This window comes from Amblyomma americanum, unplaced genomic scaffold, assembly GCF_052857255.1.
Source record: "Amblyomma americanum isolate KBUSLIRL-KWMA unplaced genomic scaffold, ASM5285725v1 scaffold_12, whole genome shotgun sequence".
Lineage (NCBI taxonomy): Eukaryota > Metazoa > Arthropoda > Arachnida > Ixodida > Ixodidae > Amblyomma > Amblyomma americanum.
In genome coordinates, this window is record NW_027526484.1 from 1,882,610 (window position 1) to 1,908,751 (window position 26,142).

The 26,142-nt window shown below is 46.5% G+C and overlaps 1 protein-coding gene across 1 annotated transcript in view; it reads right to left on the bottom strand.

Moving 5' to 3' along the window:
* Positions 1-3,602: 3,602 nt before the first annotated feature.
* LOC144111896 (nose resistant to fluoxetine protein 6-like) overlaps positions 3,603-26,142 on the bottom strand; it is a 52,440-nt gene continuing 29,900 nt past the window's right edge. Inside the window, exons 10-15 of the mRNA XM_077644924.1 lie at positions 25,803-25,885; positions 24,237-24,359; positions 21,638-21,758; positions 20,273-20,462; positions 6,336-6,478; positions 3,603-4,232 (exon numbers count right to left, since the gene is read on the bottom strand). Coding sequence (XP_077501050.1) covers positions 3,936-4,232; positions 6,336-6,478; positions 20,273-20,462; positions 21,638-21,758; positions 24,237-24,359; positions 25,803-25,885 — 957 coding nt within the window. The 3' untranslated portion in view covers positions 3,603-3,935. The remainder of the gene's footprint in view (positions 4,233-6,335; positions 6,479-20,272; positions 20,463-21,637; positions 21,759-24,236; positions 24,360-25,802; positions 25,886-26,142) is intronic.

Here is a 26,142-nt window from a genome sequence, read left to right on the forward strand (position 1 = left end):
GCTACGCTAAAATAGAACTTAACCTGGGGCAGCTAGTGCTGGAAAAAAAGGACGGCGCCCTTTTTGCACGTAGAAATAATATTAGGTCCAGCTATGCAAATTAGGATGCAGTTTCGTTCCACGCCGATTTGTTCCGAACGAACATCAAATAGACTGCTGAGAAGATTACAGTTTCATCCTGGACAATCCTACGAGCACTCATACACGTAAAAAGGGGCCGCGTTTATGTTCCAGAATATTCCATGCCTCAGCTATCGGGTGCCAGTTTTGGATGCTTCTGGTGCTGCTAAGTTTTCACTTTACCTGATGCGTATCACATGAGTCAGCTTGTTATTGACTTCCGAGTAGTTGCACATTATCCACATGCTATCTTTATGGCGGGGATTCCTGGGCTCCAGCATACGCTCTGATCACCAGATAGCCAGTGCGCCAAGGCTTGTTTTAACGTGATAGCATTACGGCACGTTCACCAGAAAATTCGGTGCCGGCGTTCTCGACGTCGCTGTTGTGAGCGAAAAAAATCACGGACATGGCCCTGGCAAATGGGGCACATAGGTCACATGACCTTGCGGCATCATCACAATCAGCCCAGCGTGGCAGGGGGCAGTTAAATTATTGGTCGCACGGGAAGAGCGACCGGGGCCGAACGAGGCCCACCGCTGGGAGCACCTACCATCGCAGGGCAGTGGGGCATTCCTTAACCATTGCACCACTGCGCCAGGAGTGGTATGAGGACTCCCATATATCTAAAAATGTAAAGTATAGAACGACCTTCCACATTTGTGGAAATGATTCCATTACGCTGTCGCATCATACCCTTCAGGCGATGCTTAGGTGTCCGTTCCAATTTTTCTTTTTTCTTACAGCTTTAGCATCCATTCTGTGCGGACTGTACTACACTTCTGCGCTACACCGGCACACGTGTAACAAGATTCAGAAAACTTAACTTCTTTCAGAACGTATCGCGATGTACTAGCATGTTTCTGATAGGGTAGTGCCCATGCATAGCGAAATGAAGTCGCAGTCTTGTGTGGGATACAGTTTGTCAGTACGACCCCTCGGTCATTCGAGGGAGGTTTGCTCGATTTTCAAGTGCAAGTACTTCTCTTGGGCACACTTTCGAAGATCTAGTGTAACTTGTGAAATGGACGTTCATATTTTACACAACGCGATTCATCTCCGGCAAGTTAATTCAATAGCACCCGGGCATTCATGTGTGACTTTTTGGCACTAGTGCCACCATAATCGCTTACTGGCTTGCGATTTTGAGATTGGTGCGTGGAATGGTTGATGGAAATCAATAAAGTTTTTCTTTCTTGGTGACCCCGTGCGGGTCACCAACAAGAAAAAACCATGACAGTTCACCTAAACGCTGAACCGCGAGAAATTTCCTCCAGGTCGGTAATTATAAGTACATATACGTAACCTTAAATTAGCATCTCAGCCCGGCCAGTCATATTGAAACAATTCGCTCTGCCGCTTCCAAGAAACTTGGCTTTATCCACCACACAATAAAGCCTGTCCCACAGCCCATAGGGCTAATAGCTTATAACAGATATATAAGACCTAAACTTGAATACGCGAGTGTATCATGGGATTCATTTTTTTTTAAACGATGACCATTTCCTGGCGGTGGCACAAAAAAAAAGTCATCCGCTTCATTTTCAACAGTTATCAGAGGCATGCTTCAAAGTCCGATCTCATGACTGCAAACAATATTCCACCCTTGAAAAAGACAAGACCACTCGCCAGGCTGAAATTTCTTCTCTCACTTTATCCTCAACGGTTTAATTTCAGCCACCGGCGACAACCTGCGCCCACGTTTAACCCGACATACAAGGCACATTCATGATGACCACAGCCTTACGCCATACTTCGCGCGCACGAACTTCTTTAAAAACTCGCTCTTTGGTCGCATTATTGCTCAGTGGAACAGATTGCCAGCTCATATCTTTGCCGCGCGTGTTGTTGCCGATTTTGATGCGCGACTGTTTCCTCCCAACTGAGTTAGTGTCCTCTTGTTCTGTGCATTTTTTTGTTAATTGCATTTCTATTTTTTCTTGAAGATTCATTTTAAATGTTTGGTTATTGTAGCACTCGGCTGCTTTACAAAAACGTTTTTCGTGCCACTTGACTGTCGGCGCCTTGATTTTTTTATTCTGGGAAAGTGCGGTTTTTCGAGCGATTCCTGTTACCCCCTTTTGCCGGTATGCTCCTCGTCCGCATGTCAGATCCTTTGTGAAGATCGTTATTCGTTGTATTTTGACGTACTGGCAATTGTTATCTCCTTGGCTGTTCTTGTAACATTGTCCACTCTGCTTGTCCTCGGTCTTCAGTTATATTGCACAAAGAACAACAAAAAACGCTGACACTGCTGCAAGCATTCAAAAATATGTTTTTCTGCAGGTAGCTAACTGACGTTTATTTGCAAAATACAAGTGATGTTGAATAACCTTTGCCTCCTGAGGAATAACGTCGCTGATCAGAAATCGCTGATCACGCGTGGAAAACGGGAATTTATCAAGCGCGAAGCGTTTTCTTAATATCTGTATCTGTAATTGCCCGCATTATAACGCCGTGCGCGCTTAGGGATATGCTATTGGTTATCCACAGAAAGAGATACGGGATGAAATATGATAGATAATATATAATGAAGTATCTTTTCATTCGAATTTCACCTGGCTCTAATTCTTTTAGTACTTCTTTATTGCCCCGTGTCCGCGCGTTCTTCAAGCAGTAGGGGAAATGTTAAGAACTACATAGTATCAGACAGAAAGAACTCTATCATAGCAGTCTTATACTCATTACATGCCTTCCAAGTTCCTGCACTGCTTACGAATAAACTTAGGGCACAAGGTGCGCTTACCTGTCCTTAGAAAAGGGTGTGCGGAAAAAGGCGACCTAATTGTTATCACTTTCCACCGGTAACCATGATTAGAAAACTGCATTAAAATTTAAAGCAGTACATGGTAATAAAATTCTTGAGTGCAAATAAAAGCAAAAGGGTGCACCTTTAAAAGCTGGAGCTCCAGCAGCGGTGACTGTTCATTTCTTGTTTACTTCTTTATTGTGCAAGCAGCATTAAAATCACTGAATCTTGCCTGCCCGTAGGGCTAAATACAATAAAATTCTCTTTTAGATTGGTCATTCAGCTCTTCATCATCAATATCACTGACTTTAAATTCTCGATAAAGTGCACGCCGACCTCATCACGCTCCTCTTGCCCACCGGCTGTTTTGGAACACCAGACAGCAATTTTTTCCTTGTCGTTCGTTTATTTTTACACTGGAGAGCAACTGGCTCATGGGAGTTCGCCATCATCGGCAAACAACCGTGAGTTTTCTGTGCAGTTTGAAAGCAAGCGCGATTGTATCTAGGATGCTCACTGAAGGAGCCCTATACATAACGCTGCCTTATTAGATAGCGTTGCTTTATGTGCTCAATATAGGATTTCTTTAACCGCCACCTCCAGGTCATGAATGTCGCCAATAGTCTTGGCAGATTCAGGGTGTCCGGGCTTGTCGGTAGTTCAGGGTCGCTGAAAGAGCCCAGAAAAGGCAAAGGCGAAGAAGTAGCACAGGAAAACGCAAGTGGTTACTTCCAACAAGATTTATTTGAAAGCACGTCAGGTTCCTACACACGGGAAGCGCCCATAACAACAAAAAAACCCTTCTCGTGGCCTCTAGGAAAGTGTGAATGTGACCACAAAAAAACAAAGACTACTCCAGCGTGGCTGCTTCATTGTCTCGATAAAAAGCTTCCTCTAATGCAGTCCCCAGAAGCAATTATATCCTTAAGCCACAAAAGGGCGGGATTTGTGATCCCATCTTTTATAACGGACTTTCAACGGCACTAAGGACATAGCACTTGCATTACTTTTCTCGAGAAGCATAGCGGTCCTGAGTTTGTTCATTACGATCTGTGCAACTAGAGATTCAGAGATGACACGTTGTCAGGTTCCCCTTTTCGTAATGCCACCCATTAGACGTCTTCTTGTCGTCGCTGTTTTCTAGCGAGGCTACCTTTTCAGCTCGCCGAGTCGGGGCTACCCTCGGTAATTTGTGTTCAGCACCATCAGCATGTGGCAGCACACCAATAGCCTCCTTGCTCATCCTTCTACGTAGTGGCTCGAAGATGAGTTTCTCCAGCTTTCCCGTCGGTGCCTCGCAGATGATGAACAGCAGGTAGCTGAGCAGGAAGCTCCAGACAAGTATAGTGAAGAAGAAGGACATCTGTCAATAAACGGAAGCAAGGCACAAAATGAATCAGTGCTTGAAATAACGGGAATTATAATTTGTTTCGTAAACACCTTAAGCATGCAGATGAGCGAGCCAAACATTGAGTTTGAAAGGTGCATGTGAATATCTCTCTAAAGGTTTCAGGCGCAACACTAGTGAACTGGTATCACCAAATATGCTATGGAACAAAAAAGTTTAGTTTAGCTGTTCCCAGTGTGTGCCACTTGAATGCAAGCAAGAGATTGTTCAGATAGCTTTTTTATTGCTTTTTTGAACTTTTTCGTTTGCGTTGAGCTTTTCGCAAGCTTGCCTAGCTCTGCTGTGTTTTTGCAGTAGCCGACGCAGGGCGGCAAGCTCACACTTCGGGTTTTTCGCGTCATTCGCGATTTCGCAAAACATCCCGAGCTCGCGCTTCAAACTTTTGGCGTCTACTGCTTTCCCGCCGCAACCCGAGCCCCCACTTTGGGGTCTTGACGCACCGCGCAGTTGTATACTCGACATTCCCCTTTTGTTGCATTCGCTTGCGACGTTGTACAGACTACCCCAGCTCCCCTTTGGCTTGCCGACGTTCCCAAGCGTTGCTTTGCTTCATACATTGCACTACTCAGCTGCCACAGCGACAATCCGGCACCGTTTGTGACATCAGTGCCGCTCCGTCGCTTCTGGCGAGGCGCCCTCTACCCATCTACGCAACTGCGTCGCTCTCTGCTCTGGTGCTCCAAATCTCCGCCGCTGCATCGTTGACCGCTCCGGCGACTGACTGAGCCGCATACGCAGTCCTTTCCCTTTCCCCTTCTGTTCCTCCTTTCTTGCTACGATTGCGCTCTGCCCTTCACGGTCGTGTTATGGTGGCGACACTAGACGCGAATGCGCAAGATCGTTCTTGTAACAGCTAGCGCTGTAAAAAAGCTAGTGCGCGCTGCCAGAGTCACACTCGCGCAGCACTGACGCTGGTGGCTCGAAGGGAGCAGGAACGCTCTATGAGTTATACCCATTTATTAGACTTATACTAGAGAAGATACACTAACGGTTTCATGAACCTAACAAAAGCGGGCAGGTGAAATTGTGGTATATAAATTCCCCCATCGCGCTGAAGGAAGCGCTAGAGCGCCGAGTTCTGGGAGCTCGCCAAACTGGGTCGGGTTTACTAACCAGTCACACTTGAGCATGTCGGAGAGCTAGGTGGTATTTTACTGTGTCCAGTCGGGAAATCGGAATTATAGAGTGCAGTTAAGAGCAAGTTTATGAACGGAATACAGGATTATGAATGCAACATATTGCAATTTTTTTTATCTGCGTACAGTATTTGCATTCAGCGTATAACTGACGCGCACAGCCCATTGTGCCCATTGAAAAGTGCACCGTTAGATCTTAGACAACGCGCCCGGGGTGAAAGTGAATTAAATATATCCGCGAACATCACATTGCATGAACCCTTGAAGGTCGGTATGCGCCTGTTCAGCCTATATTTCAAGACATTCAAGACATCTACTGAGTACCACCTTCTAGTGCCCTTTAGATGCTGCTGTGCGCCACATATTACGCGCTTACAATTTACGATGAATAATAGAAATATCGTTTCAATTGGAATATTTTAAATGTTTATTGGTTAATAGATGCATCTCGTATGCAGCGTACAACGTCGGCAGTCTGAAAGCTTCCAGGCAGCTTTCCTTTCTCTTTTGCCTTCCTCTCACCTCATTTTGCTCTGCTCACGGCAGTGCTAGTGGTGGACATATCACCAGTCACAAGCCAGTGCACGTTCTCTCTGTTTAAACTAATACACTCTCTCATGTACAACATAATTCATTACTTCCTGCGGTCATACGAAATATTTATTAACGCGGCATAGTAGGTGAGTGCAGTAAATTTTTCTCGCCTCGTTAGTGTCAGTATTCTAATAGATCAATAAACCTGATTTAAAAGAACACAATATACAGTAGCATTATAAACGAAACTTGGTTCTCAAAAGTCATGCGCGCGTACTGGTGAAGAAATTCAAAAAAAACGAATTCACGTCTCGACCTAAAATGGGCTCAATTTTTCACATGTGCATATCTGTTAACAAAAATAAAATATTTAGGTCAGGTTACTTACCACAAAAAAGTGCGAGAAGAACAACCTCTCCCTGGAGATGTGCAACCAAAGCTGTACAAAGGGCACGTGGATGATGTACACGCCGAAGGCTAGCCTGCTCAGGGGCGTGAAGAAGCTCCACGACAGGAACGTGTTTAAGAAGCCTGCGTTCGCGGAAAGACAGGTGGAAATACAAAAATGATTTCGTTTAATATAGTAAATAAAACAGAATACACATATGTATGAGCAGAGATGGTAAGAGAAAAGAGCACAGTCGTGTTAATGCATTTTCGAAGCACTCGCTGCAGTTGAAAGGGATACACTAGCGTCGTAAATTACTGTCCTTTCTAGATATACGAGAAGATACAGGGGTTATGAAAACACACATGGTGCACTGTGGAAATTAGGCCTGTAGTAATGTTTTCGAAGGACCTAAAAAAGCCTTCCTTCCACTTTACAGTCGTGAACAGCCGCGCTTCTGAAAATACCTATTCTTTTCAGTCGTATTTAAGAAAAAAGAAAGCCACTCGTAGACTGCCATCAAACCCTGTTTGATTTCCAATAGACGTGTGTTATTCAATGTGAATGGGATTTCGGTTCCTCCGTTGTGGGGCCGGTTGGATAAAATATAAAGAAGTGGCCATTTTATTGCAACGAGTGCTGGCGTCATCCCTCGGTGCGAAGGTGAGACGGCCATCAAGATGTCCTCCGTGCTGCTCGCATGGTCTTCGCCCGCGTTTACGTTCTCAGCAATAGATGGTGACATTGCGCCTACCATTTAGAATTGACTAAACGAACAAGAAATGAGCACAACTACGATAATAAACAAAGACCAGCTCCTAATTCCATCGCTGTGCAAAATCAGAGCGAGAGGCTCAGTCGACAGACACGTTTACAGCTGTCTTCCAGAGTGAGAGTACGCACATTCTGTAAGTAGACGTGATTTTGCCTTGCCATTGATTACTTAAAAAAGATGTTAAGAATTATATGGCACAACTGGAGCGCTAAAGCGGTTTGTAATTGACCTCTAAGGCGCCCTAATTTTTCTCAGACTGCGACACCTGAAGCCCTTGTTAAAATCCACTTAATGACACCGCACATGTAACATCGACTACATTACCTATATAGATTTGCGCTCTCGGGCATGTTGTAACAAAGCACAGTTATTAGAAAGATGAGGATTTCGCCTCAGGATGTGAGTACCTTTTTAGAGTGTACTGCACGTTCATGTGGGCAAAAAAGGAAAAAGCAACTAGGCACCATTTCTGGTGACTACGCTGGGTAATTGTAGCTCATTCTCCTGGGGCCATATTCTGTACGCTGTCCATTCTTCATTGCCCATTTCACGTCCATTTGGTCCTCTGTGAATGGTCATTCAGATATACCCTCCGCTTTCAAGCGTCCATGGGGTGCGACCCGACCATTGAGCTGTTGGCGACTGGACACCACCATCGGCTGCGATTGGCTGCTGTATACAGCTATAGTGGTGAGGTGCATCGCAGCGCTCTGTCAACAGCAGGTGATTGGTCCTGACCTCCGGTTGCCATTGGCTGCGATAGGCGGCCAATGGTGACGTCCGGTCGCCCACATCCAATGGCTGTGTCGCATCCCACAGACGCTTAAAAAACGCGGGCATATCTGAATAACCAATGACCGAGGACCAAATGGACACGAAATTGACAACTGGAAATGCACAGCTTTAGAATACTGACTCTGCTCCTCAAAGAAGAAGGCAATTGGTGGCATTCACACCGTCTTAGTGTCGTGATGAATCGCATGAGGAGTTTGCTGTGAATTATGGTTATTTCCGAACATTTTATTATTTTCGCCGGTCTTGTCAATTTTTCATTCCATGCGGCGTGTCTAGTTTCTTGTCCATCTTGCCACTGAATGTATTGGCGCTGCGAACTAATTAAGGCTTCGACTGCTTCGGGCATCGACATGACGGGCAGCAGCGAGTATAAAAAGCTTTCTTCCTGATGCAAGGTTTCTCTCTTTAAAAGTGTCATAACGGCTGTGCATATCGTCCTTCCACCTTTCGGAAAAAAGTTAAAGAAGCATTTTACAGGCGTATGTAGCTTCCTGAACAGCAGGAGGGCAACGAAATCCGGTCCGGGCATGGCGACTTTTGTGCAGCATTGCTCAGCTTTGTGCAGGTTGTTGGGGACGAGGGGTCCTTGAGTGAGCTGACTCAGCGCCGCAGGTCCCTTTTCCGAATGACGTTGTCGGACTTGGTTATGAAGGAAACTGTACAGAGGGTTTATTTTACATATTTTACAAGATTTTGGAACCCATTAGAGGGTGATGGGAGAAGGTCGGAGGATCTGAGAAGATCTGAGGATGATCGAGGATTCGTTCCTCACTGCACTCGTCGTCCGGTTTAAAAAGGGTCCGGTCCCTAGGATTCCCCAGGTTCGAGGAGGTCTTCGCCAGGTTGGGCGTGGCCTAACTTGCGTTGTCGTACACACATACACCACTTCACATAGGGACACGCCTCCGTCACATGCCTCGCCGGAGAGAGAGGGTGCCGCTGGACAATCGGCCCCAGCAGAGAGAGCGTTGTCTTCGCGTCCGAACGACAGTTCTCACGCTGTCAAGTCGGACACGTCTTCCGGGAAGTCCGAATGGGCGAGACGCCGGCGAGCAGGCACAGTTGAAGGGGTGAGTCACCCCTGCTCGGTTCTGGCGGTCGCTAACTGCCTCCGTGCCGCACGGTCGATCTTCCGGGAACAATGTTGTTTACAAACGGCAGTGGAATCCTCCGTCTCGAATCCAATAAACCACGCGAGGACCGGCCGTGGGAACCAAGTTGCCTATCGCCGTGCAGTGACCCCGGTTGCAGGTGTCCGGACCGAATACGCAGCTGAATCAGACCACCGGCTGTCGCCAGAAACCTTACAGCTCCTCCGCGGCCCGAAAAATCTCGAATGTCCAGCGTTGACGACCGCTGGGCAGGAAGAGATGAGATGGCGTCCGTGTTGGTCCCCTGGATTGCAATATCATCGCCCCCAAGGCAGAACCCAAAGCACCACCAACAAAGGAAAGCGCAGGTGGGACGTTCCAAACGGCAAAGCACTGCCCCACCCGCAAGCGCTCGGACTTCGCCAAAGAATCACCAGGCTTCTTCCATTGACAACAACACACGTTTAAAAAATTGTGTTCACATTTGGGTTAATTTTGTGCCGATTGAGCGTGAAACATCCCCTTTTGAAACTGCCACAGCCGGATTACTCGGAACAAAGTAAAAAAAAAACTCACACAGGAGGAGATTCCTCTTAGTTCTCCCGCTTACATCAGTCTGCTCAAGCAATCAGCCTTTCCGTGCAGTTTCCCCTTCTTATAACGCACCGAGAAATTGTACTGTTGGAGAGCCAGACACCATCTGAGCAAGCAACCATTTTTGGGGGACATCTGTCGCAGCCACGTTAAAGGACAATGGTCAATCTCAAATACAAAGTTTGCTCCGTACAGGTAACACGACAACTTCTGTGCTTCCCAAACTAAACACGCGCACTCTTTTTCGGAAGTGCTGTACGCTTCCTCTCTACTGGTCAGTTTGCGGCTGATGTACAGAACAGGGTGTTCTTCATGGTCGTAGCCAACTTGGCTTAAGACAGCACCCAGCCCTCTATCACTGGAATCACACTGGACTATGAACTCTTTCCCATAGTCAGGGGTCTAATGAAGGGTCGGGACACGAGTGCTTCCTTCAGGCTTTTGAAGGCGTTTTCTTTTTGGTTATCCCAACTTTCGTTAGTAGGTGCTCCCTTTCGCAAGGCGTCAGTTAAGGGACTAGCCCGCTGTGAGTAGCTAGGAATATATCGCTGGTAGTGCCCAACTAATCCAAAAATGAGCGAATGTCCGTTTTCGTCCGTGGTTCCGGAAATGCTGCGATCGGGGCAATCTTTAATTCGGATGGGCTCCTAGTTCCCTGGCCTACAACGTGGCCCAAGTACGTCACCTGTGCGCAACCAAATCTACACTTTTCTGCCTTCAGTGTCAGTCCAGCCTGTCATAAACTGGAAAACAAGGTCCTTAGGTGTTCTACATGCTCTTGCCAGGTTTCCGAAAAAATTGCCACATCGTCTAAATAAGGGAGTGCAAAGCACTGCATGTCCTTCAGTACGATGTGCATGAGTTTCGAGAAGCTGTAGGGGGCATTCTTAAACCGAAAACTAAGCATTAAGGGTCGAAAGGTGCCCGCTGGGGAGATGAAAGTGGCATACCTGCTCGTCCTTTCTGAGAGTGGAACTTGCCAATATCCTCGTACGAGATCGAGGGTGGAAATGAATTTCGCGCCGCTCAACCTTTATATCCTTTCCTCTATGTTGGGAATCGGGTATAGCTGATCCCTGGTAATTGTATTCAGCTTTCTATAATCCACGCAGGGACGAGGATCTTTCCCTGGGGCCTCAACAAGAATTAGCGGTGAGGTATAGTCACTTTCTGCTGGCTCTACAACCACTAACTCCAACATGCACTGAATTTCCGCGTCCATTATTTCTTTTTGCCGCGGTGATACCCTGTAGGGTTTCGACCGTACCGGCTCATCAGAGGTGAGCTCGATTTCGTGTCTCAGGAGGTGTGTCTTTCCCGGGCGACTGCTAAACAGGTAAGCGAATTCGCTCAACAACTGCTTTAGCGTGTCGACCTGTGTCCCGCTTAGGAAATCTGCATTCACGGAGTGAGCCAGAATGTTCTCCACGTTGTCACTAGCGTCAGCACCTCCCTTCCAACCCTGACTCTCGCTGTCCAGCTCTTCTGGTTCATTTAGAGTCAGATTGACGATCCCGCTGCGTTCCACGAACGGCTTCATCAGATTACAATGATAGATTCTCACCTGCTTTCCCCTGCCTGGAAGCCTTAGCGCGTAATTCGTCTCCGAAAGTTTTTGGAACACTCCTACTGGACCATCCCAGTGAACTTCCAGCTTGTTTTTTTTTCGATGGCCGGAGGATCATCACGCGATCGCCCGCGGTGAAACCTCGAAGGCGCGCGTTTTTGTCATAATAGACCTTGGCGGCCTCCTGGGCAGGTTTCATATTTCGATTTACTAATTCCTTCGTGTTGTTAAGGCGGTCCAGTAGGTGAAGCACGTACTCAACCACTGTCTGGTTCTCTCCTGTCCTTTCCCACATTTCGCTCAGCATTCGGAGGGGAGAGCGGAGGGCTCTTCCATACACGAGTTCAGCTGGGGTAAACCCCGTAGCTTCATGGGGGACTGTTCGTAAAGCGAAAAGTGTGGCCGGTAGACAATCCTCCCAGTCTGCTTTATGCTCATAACAAAGAGCACGTAGCACCCGCTTCAGCACCGAATGCCATTTCTCTACACTGTTGGACTGCGGATGGTACACCGAGCTGTGTAACAATCTTATTCCTCATCTTTCTAGGAATGTGGTCGTCAAGGCGCTTGTAAAGACCGTCGCCTGATCGGCTTGGATTTCGGCCGGAAATCCTATTCTCGCGAACACTGACAAAAGGGCGTCGACTATTTCTGTGGAGCTCAAGTCCTTCAACGGAATTGCTTCGGGAAATTTTGTGGCGGGACATAGCATAGTAAGCAAGTACTTATAGCCTGATTTCGTTGTAGGCAAAGTGCCTACTGTGTCTATTACAAGCCGGCGAAAGGGTTCCGAGATCAATGGAACAATTTTCAGTGGAGCCTTCCATGTCTCTCCCGGCTTGCCCACGCGCTGGCACGCATCGCATGATTTTACGTAGCGTTCTTCATCTTTGAAACAACCCGGCCAATAATATTCCATTAATAGCCGCTTCTTTGTTTTATTGATTCCCAGATGTCCTGCCCAGCCATTTTCGTGGCAGAGACTCAGAATGTCCGATCTGTATTTTTCGGGCACGACCAGCTGATCAAATGCTTTGCCTTTTCTGTCCTGGTAGTGTCGGTATAGTAAGCCTCCCTTCTCATGCATCGTTATGTTGCGTCTCGCGATGCCCTCTTTAGCTGTAAGGTGCAGTCTTTCCAAAGTGGGATCCTGCTTCCGTTCTTTTATTAGGGACTCCCTGTTCACCTGCAGAAGGCGATCAAAACTGCGCGATGTTGGAGATAAAACGGATCCTTCAGCGTTTTCTGATTCCTCTACCGACTTAGTGGTTGAAGTCCCTCGTCGCTCATTTGCTCGGTCAGCTGTCTGGATTTCATTCCTCGTTGGTTTCCTTCCCTCCTCATTTGATTGCAACGATATGCTGGCTGGTGCGTCTCTGGCTACCTGAGGTTCGGGAATCTGACTTAGCTGAGATGCGAGCTGACGAGTTTTCGATCTTGTGAAAGCTTGTATCACCCCGCTTCCGAGTTTCTGGCCTCTCTCGCGTAGCAATTGGTCTGATCGATTTGAGAAGAGGTAAGGATATTGAAGTGGCACGGCCTTCGAAACTGCGGCCTCAGTGATTAGCTCTCCAAACGGTCCACAAATTCTCACTCTAGCTATGGGAAGGCATACACTGTGTTCTTCTACTGCCTGTTTTATCCACAAGACTTCTCCCGCAAAATCGTCCACTGACACGTAAGACGGGTGGACAACGTCCATCGTCGCGGCGCTATCTCGAAGCACCCTGCACGGTTTCGCGTTAACGTGCAGCTCGTGCAGGTATGGCTTAAGGAGCTCTATATTCTCGGCGTTATCCTCGACGCACGAGAACACCAAACGTTGCTTTGTACACTTGGCTGCAAAGTGCCCGACACCATTGCAGTTGTAGCAACGAAATGGCCTACTAGCCTCAAACTCTTTTTTCGCGGCTTTGTCAGCTCCCTGTCTCTTCGCCTGTTCTTCAAGCTTTTCTGGCGCTACCTTCGTTGCCTCCGATATCTCCGAACTTCTAGCACTTCGAGTCTTTCTGCAAGGCCCTTTTTTCGCATCGCGTTTCGAGCGTGTGACGCACCCTCTTCAGTGCTCAAGCTTCTGCGCGAAACGTACTCCTCTGCTAGCTCAGCTGCCCTTTCAACTGTGTCGACTTTTTTCCCTGTCTTGAACCCACAGTTTCACCACTTGGGGAATGCTTCGGTAAAATTGCTCAAGGCAAAAACACTCGATGATTTTGTCTCGGCTTTCACAAACCTCGGCTCCTTTTAGCCACTCTAGCAGATTCGTCTTTAGGCCATACGCGAAATCCGGATAGCCCTCGCTATCGTTTTTCATTGCGTTCCTGAATCGCTGTCGGAAAGCTTCGGCTGACAGCCGGTACCTTTTTAGCAGGCTGGCTTTGACGTTTTCGTAGTCAGCTGCGTCTTGTGTGCTAAGTCTCGCTATGACTTCAGCTACTTCACATGGCAAGAGTGCCAGAAGCCGTTGCGGCCATGTACTGCGAGCAAAGTTCTCCCTTTCGCAAGTTCTCTCAATGTTTCCCAGGTAAAATCCTATGTCCCTTCCACTTTCATAGGGCTGCATGAATCTGTTCATTCTATATGATTGTACATAGCTTACTCTTTCAGGAGACCCGGCTCTCGTACTGTCGCCTTTTTTCGATTTTCGCTTTCAAGCTGCAATCGCTTTATATTTCTTTCTTTTTCAGCTTCCCACTTTTGCCGTTCTTTCTCTTTTTCCCATTCCGCTTCCCTTTTTCTTTTTTCTTCCTGTACCAAATTCCACGTATCTACCAGCTGATCGTCATCTACGTGTTTTTTAATTGTCTTGCATATTTAAAGTTTTGTAATTTTTTCCTGTACTTCTATTGACAGTTCCTCGCATAACAACAGCAAGTCCGACTTTGACAATTTCATAAGGTCCATGACAACGCTTTCTCCGCTTTGGCAATGCTATCTTCAAAATGTCGTGAGATTACCCTTTCTCAATTGACATACACTTCCCAGTGATTCTAGATTATTCTCTCAACATCTGAAGCCTGGCGAATCCTATATCAAAATGCCGAAACGCTTACCGGTTGAGAAAGCACAATGTCGCACGGTCCATCCCAGCTGCTGCCAACCAGTTGTTGGGGACGAGGGGTCCTTGAGTGAGCTGACTCTTTCAGCGCCGCAGGTCCCTTCTCCGAATGACGTTGTCGGACTTGGTTATGAAGGAAACTGTACAGGTGGTTTATTTTACATATTTTACGAGATTTTGGAACCCATTGGAGGGTGATGGGGGAAGGTCTGAGGATCTGAGAAGATCTGAGGATGATCGAGGATTCCTTCCTCACGGCACTCGTCGTCCGGTTTAAAAAGGGTCTGGTCCCTAGGATTCCCCAGGTTCGAGGAGGTCTTCGCCAGGTTGGGCGTGGCCTAACTTGCGGTGTCGTACACACGCACACACCACTTCACATAGGGACACGCCCCCGTCACATGCCTCGCCGGAGAGAGAGGGTGCCGCTGGACAATCGCCCCCACCAGAGAGAGCGTTGTCTTCGCGTCCGAACGACAGTTCTCCCGCTGTCAAGTCGGACACGTCTTCCGGGAAGTCCGAATGGGCGAGGCGCCGGCCAGCAGGCACAGTTGAAGGGGTGAGTCACCCCTGCTCAGTTCTGGCGGTCGCTAACTGCCTCCGTGCCGCACGGTCGATCTACCGGGAACAATGTTGTTTACAAACGGCAGTGGAATCTTCCGTCTCGAATCCAATAAACCACGCGAGGACCGGCCGTGCGAACCAAGATGCCTATCGCCGTGCAGTGACCCTGGTTGCAGGTGTCCGGGCCGAATACGCAGCTGAATCAGACCACCGGCTGTCGCCAGAAATCTTACAAGGTTCGCATCCTTTCAACACATGCTCTAAGGCCCCACTGTGAGTTCAATTGTGCTCTTAATTTCTGTTAGTGTTCTGCACTGTGTGACGCTGTTCCAAGCCGCGAATTTATGAAAGGCACATTCGACTTCGGCACTTGTGTAATACAAGCTGAAGCGTACATAACCTCCTAAAAACATTGATGGCCTGCAAACTAACAAGCAATAGACCTTTTGGGTGCAAATTTCACAAAACTCTTTTATTGCATCGAAATTCTTATCTTGAGTACTTTAAGCCAACGTGAATTTCTCATATTTCGTTTTATCGAATGCGCAAGTTTTGAAATAACGATTATTAGAGGGGTTATTGGACGATTTTGTGAACACCGTAAAAAGCTTGCGGCGTGTTAAGGTGGTGTCATCGTGAAGATTACACGCAGCAAGAAATGCAGAAAGGCTCAAAAGTTGGCTCTACCCTTCCATAAATTTGTGTCCCTTCAGTTCTTATTGTTTAGTAATATAATAATAAAAGTATTATTAATTTTTATTGCCCTTCGAATTTTCATGTACACATTTTTTACCACACGTATGTATAGAGTGCTTGTGGGTGGGTAGGCAGGTCAGCGGGTATGTACCAGGCAAGCATGTATCATTTAAAGAAATCATCAGAACAAGAGTCAACTCGGGTATGAAGCAAGATTTTATTACATTTGTAACAAAAGCAAACAATCAACAGGAAACAAAGAAAAGGAGCAGGCAGTTTCCCAATAAAAAAGTCCAACAAGCATTCAGAAGAATCTAATTGGAGTAGATCCATGAAGCGGTGTCGGTCCACATCGAATGCATACTTTTAAAGATTGGTCCATTGTTAATGTCGCTTTCTTTTCATTCGTAGTCCCTTCTGCAGACTCCAGTCCTACTAAACCCTATTAACTCTGCCAGCTAAGTTCATACATACTTTTATTCCAGGCAGCCACTATCGGAGATTCTCAAGCAAGGAAATAAACATGACGTTTTAAGCAGTGGTCTTTTATATCTTGCCGGTTTGTAATCTTTAAGGAAAAAAGGAAGAAAAAACGGACCGTGGTGAATTGACAAGCAAATATTCGACGTATCTCGACACACGCAGCAGATGTCAAGCACGGATTTGCGGCGTTCGAAGGTCGCCATAGCCGCTCAGGTTTTTACTGCAGGCGCCATAAAACTACAGCCTGCGGAGTTGTTCCAACCGCGTCGGGGCGGGTCACAACCCAACCACGGGTGCACGGCCCCAAGCCCGCGCGGCGACCACGCACGAAACCTGGTCTCGCGCATCCATCGCGTCAGACTTTTTATTGGCAATTATTTTCGACTAGCACTCGATCATGCTAGAAAACTGTTTCTGTTTTCAGTTCGCTCATTTTGACGGATCGGACCTGCAGCCGCAAGCAATTTGTTACACTTCAAAGATGAAGTACGTGAGATCCAAGTAAAGATCCAATTTGTCTGATGAATACTTGAAGCCTCTGCTAATTATGCGCACAATAGGTTTGTAGCCACGGTTCACATCAGCTGCACTGTTCGCATTACACCTCTCCTTTGTGCTTCTCTGTCTCCCTTGAAGGGAATATCTTTGTACTGACATTCCTACGGAGCTAGCAACCACAAGACGCCGCGCATATTTGGACATTTCATTTCTGCTCATATGGCCGCGTATTTATATTGTGTGCGTTTTGCATTTCTAAAAATATTAATTTCTGTTTGTGTTACTAGCTATTTGTACATTTGTGTCCATAGGTTGTGTACTGCCCAGAGAAGTTGAATTGAAATATTAAATATAAATAAAAGGTTGCCATTTATGCCGTAGGTCTGTGTTTTATATTATTGTACTTTTTCAACTTTATCTGCTTGATAAATCTAAAATTTCTAAAACCTAAAGCATTGATAAGTCTGAATTGCATAAGTCTTGCCGAAAAGTTGGGAGAACCCTGGTCTATATAGTGCTGCTGAGCACCACTCAAGTCCGACAGAACTGTAATCGGTAGTACGCGGGGCATCTAATGCCACGGGCAGTCTAACCGCGGTTAAGCTTAACAGTGGTTAGAGAACTGAAATTATCGCGAATCGCAGCTCGCCGATGTCACACGGCTGTCCTCGGTTCTTGGTTAGCGCAGCCAATGGCCGCTTGGGTGGAACAAACTAAGTGAGAAGATCATCGGCAGAGCGAGGCTACATTTTCAGATATCTTTGTTATTTACAACGCAGTATCTAGAGTGCCGTTCGACAGTGCCACCCGTTGATAGCACTGCCTCAATCATCATACGCCACCGCGCCTCCCACAAGCCGTCCGCGCCAAGCAAACACGTTGCTGGCGGTTTAGCATTGCTAAGCACGAAGTACTTTGCGAAAGCACAGTTTTTCGCAGGTGGACACCACCGCAGCTTACCTGAAAGCACGATTGAGGTGTCCGCTGACACAGGGTGCCAGTTATGCGCGTGTTCAACTTTTGCATCGTCAATGAAAATTCACCTAGTGCACACCGGCGGCCTATGCTCCAGTACCAGGTTTGTGCATCAATGTTGCCAACGTCAACGCGTATTCCTCAAGTGCTGTGTATCTGCCGCAACGTGTTCCACACCAACGCATGCAACGCACATCTCTCCGCCACCAGATAGCTCAAAGCGCGAATAAGTTTGACAGTAGTATTTGCGATGAACAACACCACGTGCAATGCACTGCGCAAGAGGGTGTTGCAGTTCAACACGAGGTGTGTGCGGTCGAATCACCGCGATCGTCGAAATCTTTGTTTCGTGGGCAGTGCGCTTTCTTGTGGGGAGTATATGCTGCCCTATAGAAGAGCAGCCTAGCTGTCTCCCCTGACAAGATGCATGTGTGTGCCTCCCAGAGTATTGATGTAAGGGAAGGTGGGGACGTGCAGGGGTATGGTGGGACCGTATTACACAGCCTGGTATTTTGAGGCATACGCACTCAGATTTTTCTTTTCCGCACTATATCCATGCAATAAAGAAAAAACGCTGCGGCGATAGCCTATAGGGCTCTCGCGCTGCGGCCTGCGAAGCTTACCTGTCCGCTCAACCGTGGGTTTGACTCTCAGTCAGGGATATTTATTTGATTTATTTTATTTGTTACTTTCCCTTGGCACAAACCCGCAAACACCGCAAACGTGCAAACATACCAAGATCTTGCTCAGGGTTGACCCATCGAAATAGTACCTTCGCACTCAAAGGGTTGTCCCAATAAATAATAAGCCCTGGGATAAAAGAATGTCAAAAAGGAATTCTTCTTAAGGACGGCTGACCCGTATCGAGAAGCTGGTTGCAGTGAGAACTGCGATACTAGCAAGTTTCTCCTCACAGCTGCATAGTATGGCGGCCAAAGGCGCGCCGCGGCTCGCCAGGTCTGCTTGTGCGCTAGCGCCCCTGCTACGGCGTCGCTGGAATAGACCACATCTTTATTTTAGTACGAGACAGTGGGGCTGACAGCAGACGTTTTTAGCATACCGGAGACGTGCTACCGGAGACATATACCGGTTTACCAGACCCCTCTTGCGCACGCGCAGTGGCCCCCCTCATCCCAACAATGTCCCTGCGCATGCGCAAGAGGGGTCCGGTAAACCGGTATACATCTCCGATAGTACGTCTCTGGTACGCTAAAAACGTCTACTAAAACTATGCCATGAGTAGAACGTTTGCTATCGCGCTAACGAATTGCAAAGCGCTGTCCGCTGTAGCTTCCATATGAAACCAATTATGCCTAGCGACGACTAGAGAGTAGCGCACTGCCAGAGCGTCGTCGTCCGCCACGCTCGCGGGTTGCACCACTGAGGTAAGCTCGCGGCATCCGGCACTGCGAATGTTGGGAACTTGTCGTCTGCTCTCATGATGCGGTAAGGAGCGGTCATTTTTCGACGTTAGGGCGATAGAATGCGCAGCCTGAGCACCGTGGTACGGTGCTGCAGTGCTCTTTTGCGGCCCCGTCGGTCGGTCTCGAAGGATGTGTAAAAGCGCCATATATGACGGCACTATAGACACTGCCTATTTTAATGTGTCGCTCTTAAAAGGTGATTTGGTGTGAAGAATGTACGTTGTTGATACGGGCCAGCTGTTACTAGGACGCCGACGAGCACTTTCCTTCCGAAGAGGCCGCCATTCGGTTAGAGACGCAAACCAACGTCGTCAAGCTCAGTTCTCGATAACCGTGGTTAGCGGTGTACTCGCAGTTTGGTCCGCAGTGTGAACAGCAGTAACCACGGGTAGCGAAAACCACGGTCATCGTAATCGCAGTTAAGCGTGCTATTTTCAGAAGGGTATAAGAGAGGTTAGGTCATTTGAAACGCCTCTTTAAAAGTTCCCCTCGGAGGCGACGGCTCAGCGAAGAGAGATACCATGGTCTGCAACGATTTTCTTTTCGCCAAATAATGTAGCATAACCCGCTCGAATGACCATCCGCTATTCTTGTTTAAAAGACTCTGATAAACTATCACTGGCACAAAATTTCTCTCTCCGTTTTCTGTTGAACTTTCAGCGAACGTCTCTGTTGTCTGCTTTGATTGTTTTACCGTGTACAGCTGCACCATCCGCGTTCTTTCTTGGCTGGCACTTAAATATGTGCGCTGAAACTGCTGCGTTTGTATCGCCTTTTGTCAAAGGTAACCAGGCAACGGCGTTTGCTTCTGAGACGTATTGTGGAGCATGCAGTTACGGCACCCCTAAATACCAAACGATCTCCAGAGGTGAAGACAAGGGTTTTTCGTTCGTAACGTAGATTTGTAACTGAAGTTTGTCATAAGCGCTCATATACACGCATCAGAAAAAAACCGCGTTGCCTAATTGTACTTTCGGCAAAGGTGTTACATAAAACTGTGGAAATGCACTCTCCGGACTGAAGGGCTAGCCATTTCTGTTAGAGCCTTTTCAATTGATCTCCTCCAGTGTTTCCAGCCTTTCTGTCTCAAGTTGGGTTTTATGCCTTTATTCCACTTCTAAATATATTTGAGTTTCTTTGACGATGTGTGGAACTCGCCACATCACGTTGGATTGAAATTAGCTTGAAATCATTAGCTCATTAGCTCTTGCTTTACTCATTAGCTAATGAGAAACCGTCTACCTAATGAGGAAACCCTAATTAGCTTGAAATCAACTTTCTGTCGGGCGTATTAGATTCGCCTGACTTAATTTTATTCCATTAAGACGGAATTTTTCTCTTTGTTCTCAACTGACTTCATCGTTTGTGGAACATTTGGTAAGAATGGAGACAAATGATGGCAGCATATAGGGCTTAGACATACCTCCTCGTCCAGTGGCGCAGGCGATAGTGACCCAGGACATAAGAATGGACCACAGGATCCGGTCGAAGAACGCCAGAGATAACTTCCCAAACTCAGTAGTCGGGTCTTTGACTTGGTACCAGGGTACCTTAATGAAGATGCAGAAGAGCCCACAGGCTATTGCGAACAACCAGGCCGCGAACTGGCATGCCTGAAAACAGAGAGTTTTAGATCAAAATGAAATGCAAACGATCATTGTAAAACGTGTGGTCGCAGAAAATTTGTGTATAAATGTTTACAGAAGGTGGCACAAGAGACGTCGGAAGTACACAGTTTCAGCGACCGCAAGCAAAGGGGCCGATTCAGCAGGAATGCCCTTTAAATTTACATAAGGAGTGGTCTCTACTCATTTTAAGGAGAGAATTTCATTGCGGCCACATTTTGAGTATGAAACTGAAGATGTTGTTTGCGTAAAGAAGGAAAAACCTTAATTCTTCAAGAGAATCTTACCAAACATTTCTGTACAAAATAATTTTTGAACGGAAAGAAGAGTTTATCAGCGCAATTTTTTCATAGATTGTAAGATTTCACTATAGCAATCAATATATCCGCAGTTCTCCCTTCGGCAGTATTGACTTTTTTTGCTATCGTCAAAAGTGTTAGCCTCTGGCTTTCTATGGCAGTCTTAACTGCTTGATGCGAGCGATGGAAAAACTATAAAAGAAAGATTTTGTTATATATTAGAAGAGTGGACCATTACCTTGAATATTTCGCTAGCAATACATTACAGTTTTCGAATATTCAAAATTTTGTCCATGAATGTTGGACATGAAACCCATGCTGGAGCTGAAGTCCCTTAGCTGCTCTTCCAGCTACAGAAAGAATCGGTTTCCTCTGCTTTAAATGAATGTCACACTGAACTCTCTGACGCGCTACCAGAGCAAGCTAACTCACGGACGGTCCCTTGGCCGGAGACTTGGAAGGCTGTACAGGCAAAGCTGGAGCTCCTTCGTTTCTTGCTCAACACGTTCGTGAGCTGGTGGTCGTGATTAGGCTCCCTACTTACGTGCTTATTGCCAGGTGTGTCAGAGAAGCCCACCATTAGTCCTTAAAATTTTGCTTTTTGCTTTAAAGAGCAGCTGTGTGTGTCATAGTGAGGCCTGCATGTATGTGAAAGGACTCCGAGTTAGCATTATAGATTACGGTTATATGCGGTACCATACTGAAAACCACCAACCAACTTGCTGAATGTTAATGAGGAGGCGGGCTTCAACTAAAAAACAGAATGTTGAGGAGTGGGCCAAATGAGGCGAACAATTCGCTCGGGAATCTTGGATGCCGACAAAGCAACTTTTCCCCGAAAATAAACAATGGGCGAGCTTTCACCTTTGAAATCTTTTTCTCCTTAAATATTCCGACGACGAAATATGTCATACAGCCGACGAAGTAGCACACGGCGTGGTAGAATGGGTAGAAGTAGTAGTGGAAACCAGTCCTGAGGAATGTCCTGCGGAAAAGAAAAACGAAACATAAAGAAGTATTGGTGTCTCTCTTAACTGTTCATTAAATGGGCGGATCTGTATCTCCTTCAGTCACTGTTAATAAACAATGTTAGTAATTTTTCAAGTTTTCAGATTCTACAATATGCATGCATAGACGGCATACATGCTCCTTGATGGGTTATATTAAATTTCTGCCGAGTCCTGGTACCTCCATATTTCAACCCTACACAGTGGAAGTCAGTATATAGCATGTGTATTATGGCAGGTACGGAGCTGTCATGTATAGAATTTTCGATAAGGCCGCTATGGACGAGGGTGGCTATGATGAGCACTCAGCAGACTAGGCAACAAGGAGCATATATAATGCCAAAATATATACCACCAAAATGCCACCATAAACATAAAAGTAGAAGGTTGGACGGCCGCCGCCATAGTTCAATTCCTAGAGCACCGTAAGAGACATACGGCGGTCGTCGGTACGTATCGCATTGGCGGCATATTTTTTTCCTCGGCTTACTAATCATTTTACTCCGCAGCATAAAATGAATACACTACTAATTTGTCATTGACCAAAACGAGAAATTAAAGAACACAATTCTTTCACGCTTTCTTCAATTTCAGTGACTTATGGCTTCCTTCATATCCTAACGAGTCCCTCATTCCCCTAGCCTTCTCGACTGAATAGGGTCAGTAAGGCCTTGGTTCTGCCAGTATTGATGCCCTAGATAGCATATGATGGTTCTCGCGCGGATACCGCCTTCGCCGTTTGATCACCTTCAATGTGGCACTTGCGTTAGTTCAATACGTGCTGTTTCCACCGCTCTGAATCAGGGTGGCCCTGGTTAAATCCCTCATTATTAAGTTATACGCAACAGAAATATCGCATTCCCAGCCTCCTACGTTTTCTGTGCTTCGTCATCAGCGCCGACATCAAATGATGCCGACCGTCACGCCTAGGCAGTCTTGAAACCCCTCAAAAATCTAAAAGCAGCGCCCTCTCTTCTCAGCGCCCCCTGCTCAACAGTCACCCTCTCCCCTTGAAACCGCGGCTCCCCCTACACGGTTCTGAACAAAAAAAGCACTTTTTAGAGCACGGCTACCGTTACACGGCTGCCGTTGAGCCCACAACCTGTGTTTGGCTTCAGCTAAGCTTTTACAGCCTTCGCTATAAAAACAGTTTTCCTGTGACTGTTCGCTACCTTGGTTAGCATTTCTTATGCAAAGGCTGCTTATCAGCCGATTTCTACTAGATTACTCGATACACTGTCGCTCTGTACGCAGTGCTACGCGTATGCTATAGTGCGATAGCATTGGGATATTAATTTGGTTTTGGGTGCATAATGAACTTGTTTATACTTTCCACGCAAGAGAGCTTCAAAACAGAAGAAATTTTCGCCCACGACTTCTGAAAATGTTAAGATAACAGAAAGGTATTAGCCTGAAGTGAAAGTACGCCAAGTGGCAGTGCGAATTTCTTTAACTACAAGTGTCTCTGTTTATGTAGCGCAGCATAGATTCTAGCATTTCGTTCGGGCTAAACCGTCATTTTTTGCCTGTTTCATTCGTACTAGATTTCACTAATCGGCGGTTATTATTGTTACCGTGTGTCCATCTTGCATGCATGCGGAATCTCCGCGACTATTTCGTTATTTTCCAGACAGAATTCGCTATTGTACACTTTCATCTAGAAACCCTCAGTGAAATTAGTAGTCGCCACCGCCGTCCTGTGTTCATTTACTAGTGCGAAACAATTACTTCAGCGGTACCAATCCCGAGCAAGAATCTTGTCTGGTGTTGTCCCGTGCTCCGAGTGACGTTGCGAAAGCTGCAGCCAATGGGTAGAAGCTCGGGTGAGTTCGGAGGAGCGTCGCGCCAGCTGTCGCCCATGGGAGACAGGTGGCAGTTAAATTATTGATTGGTCGCGAGAGGTTGCTCGGGAAGAGAAACGTCGGTCGTACAATCCCTACCGGTGGCTGTCAGAGAAACAGCCACCTGCCAGAGCAGTGGCTCATCGCTTAACCGCTGCGCCACTGAGATGGTAGTGGTACGAGGACTCACCGCGATCTATGAATGTTAAGTAAAGAATAACCTGTTTAGCATATATGGATATTAACCCAATAAAGCTATCGCGTCACACCCTTAAGGCGGAGCTTAAGTGTCTTCTCTAATTCAATAATGAACACCTGCTTTCGCAGGTCTACTCGGTTTAACTACGCTAAACCCTCATCACGTTAAACCCGTACCACTTTTTTTTCTGTTTCCTGAAATGAAGAAATGCGCGCATGATCGCTCGTCTTGAATAAACGCGAGCATGTACCCTGAAAGTGGAAGTAAACGCCAGGGATTATTAAAATTTTTGATGCTTGTGCTTGCCGTCGGCTGGATATTGTTGCATGTGTATGGTAGAAGGCAACGAATTGACTGCTTTTGTTCCGAGCAGGTCATGTTAGGTAATGAAATTCCCAACATTTTTTTTTACTCACGTTATTGACTCGGTCAATGGAACGATAAATGGTGTCATCTCGTTGCCGGCCACTTGCCATGTTGCCACGGAACAGCCTACGAAGGACAACAGCACGAAGGCAGCCGCGGCTATCCTTGGACGACTGCAGCGGGGAAAAGAAAAATGAAACAAGATATTTCTCAGCAGCCCGACCTGTGCATCACTCAGGCTGGTAAACTTGGCACTAATATAAAAGAAATTGTGGGTGACTACTGTGCTCTTTACTTGCCAGTGATTTTTATATTGCATTAAAGGTGGGCTGTCCTGCCCTGTGAAACTTGAAGTATCTGCATGTAAGGATCACTATAATAAATTTTTATGCCTATTCTGCTGCTTCTTTCTTCATTTGTTCAGTATGCTTAGTGTTTTACGTGGCGCGCTTTAAAAAAATGACGCAGCTGCTGTTCATGTTAATAAGAAGACAACGCAATTCATTAAGAAAGAGCGGTGAAAAGAGCAAGTTGCCACCGAGACTACGTTTGCCAATGCAGATGGCAGTAAGGCTCCTTCAGAGCCTCTTTAAGCAACCTTGTAGGCTTCTATCGGCTTCCTGTTAACTACGTGATCAATGGTAAAACAAACTTGTTTCTTTTCTTTGAATACAAGTAAAGAAGACGCGAGTCAACTGCTTAGATGAGCAGTTTTGGGGCCTGTTGCCCGCATAATTAACAGCATTTGGTAGTATTTGGCGAGTTATTGAAAACAAAGCTCATATAACTAGAAAAACAGAAAGGTGTGATAGCACTTGAGCTCAAAAAGTACAACATTCGTTCTCCCGGAGAAAAGTATCAAATTAAAGACGGAGACATAAATCGCACGCAAAACTGCTAGTCTGAAGGACTCTAAGGAGGAGGTGAGTAGTATGAAAAACAAAAAGAGAACCGTTCGTTGCCGCTATACTAGTTGAAATGCTCAGACGGTAACTCTGATCAAATCACGTACTAATAATTAACCGGCTGTTTACTAATCTACATTCACGATATTTAAAAAGTAATGGTCCAACAATGTCAGCGTGCCTGCAAGAACATAAACACACAATAGAAAAATGGACGTTATTTCAGAGAAATCACTGGCGCAGTGATTAAAAAAAGCATCAAATCAAATGTTTTATGTGCAGATAAAGCCAAAGCCATTTCTGCGAATCCGAAAGATCTTTTGGCAGGTTACAAGTAGTCGGAGCCAAAAATAGCTGCAGAGTGTTTGAAGAGTTTCGCACGCTTCATTGTTCCAAAGAAACTATCAGCGGAAGCAGCACGCTGTCGTCTCAAGGCGACACCATAGGACCTGATTTGGACCACCACCGCGTGTTTCCTGTTTTTCTCTTTGATATTGAGACCAAAGTGAAAGCAGCCCCCCCCCCCTTCCTTGCAATCACCATTCTCTCTCGTCACTTCAAAGAGAAACAGGAAAACGGCACGCTTTCAGTCCCTTCATTCGCAACGTTAACAAGTAGATTTTTTGCTAATACTGCACCACGGGCTACGCGTCTTCTGTAATGACTGAATTGGGGTATGACTGAAAATAAGCATATAGAAGCTTGTCTTACCTCTTCAGCAGCAACAGAATCGGCAAACTGACAAGGAAGAACTGGAAATCCAGAGACAGGTACCACAAGTGTCCAAAAATTGGCTGTAATCAAAGCATAACGGGGATATGCTGACATCCACTGTGTTCTGGCATTTTCGGGGCGCTTAACTGATTGCTGTTTGGAGAGACGGTCTTACTTTCAACATATATTGAATATATCAGATGCCTAGCATTTCTAACGCGGAGTGCCAAGCAGCAAAGATTGAGGCGCGCTTTTGTAAATCTAAGACGCAACCTTGAAAACCTGTCATACTAATTCAGTGCAAGCTTATTGAGAATGCCACGTGCTGCTTATTCTG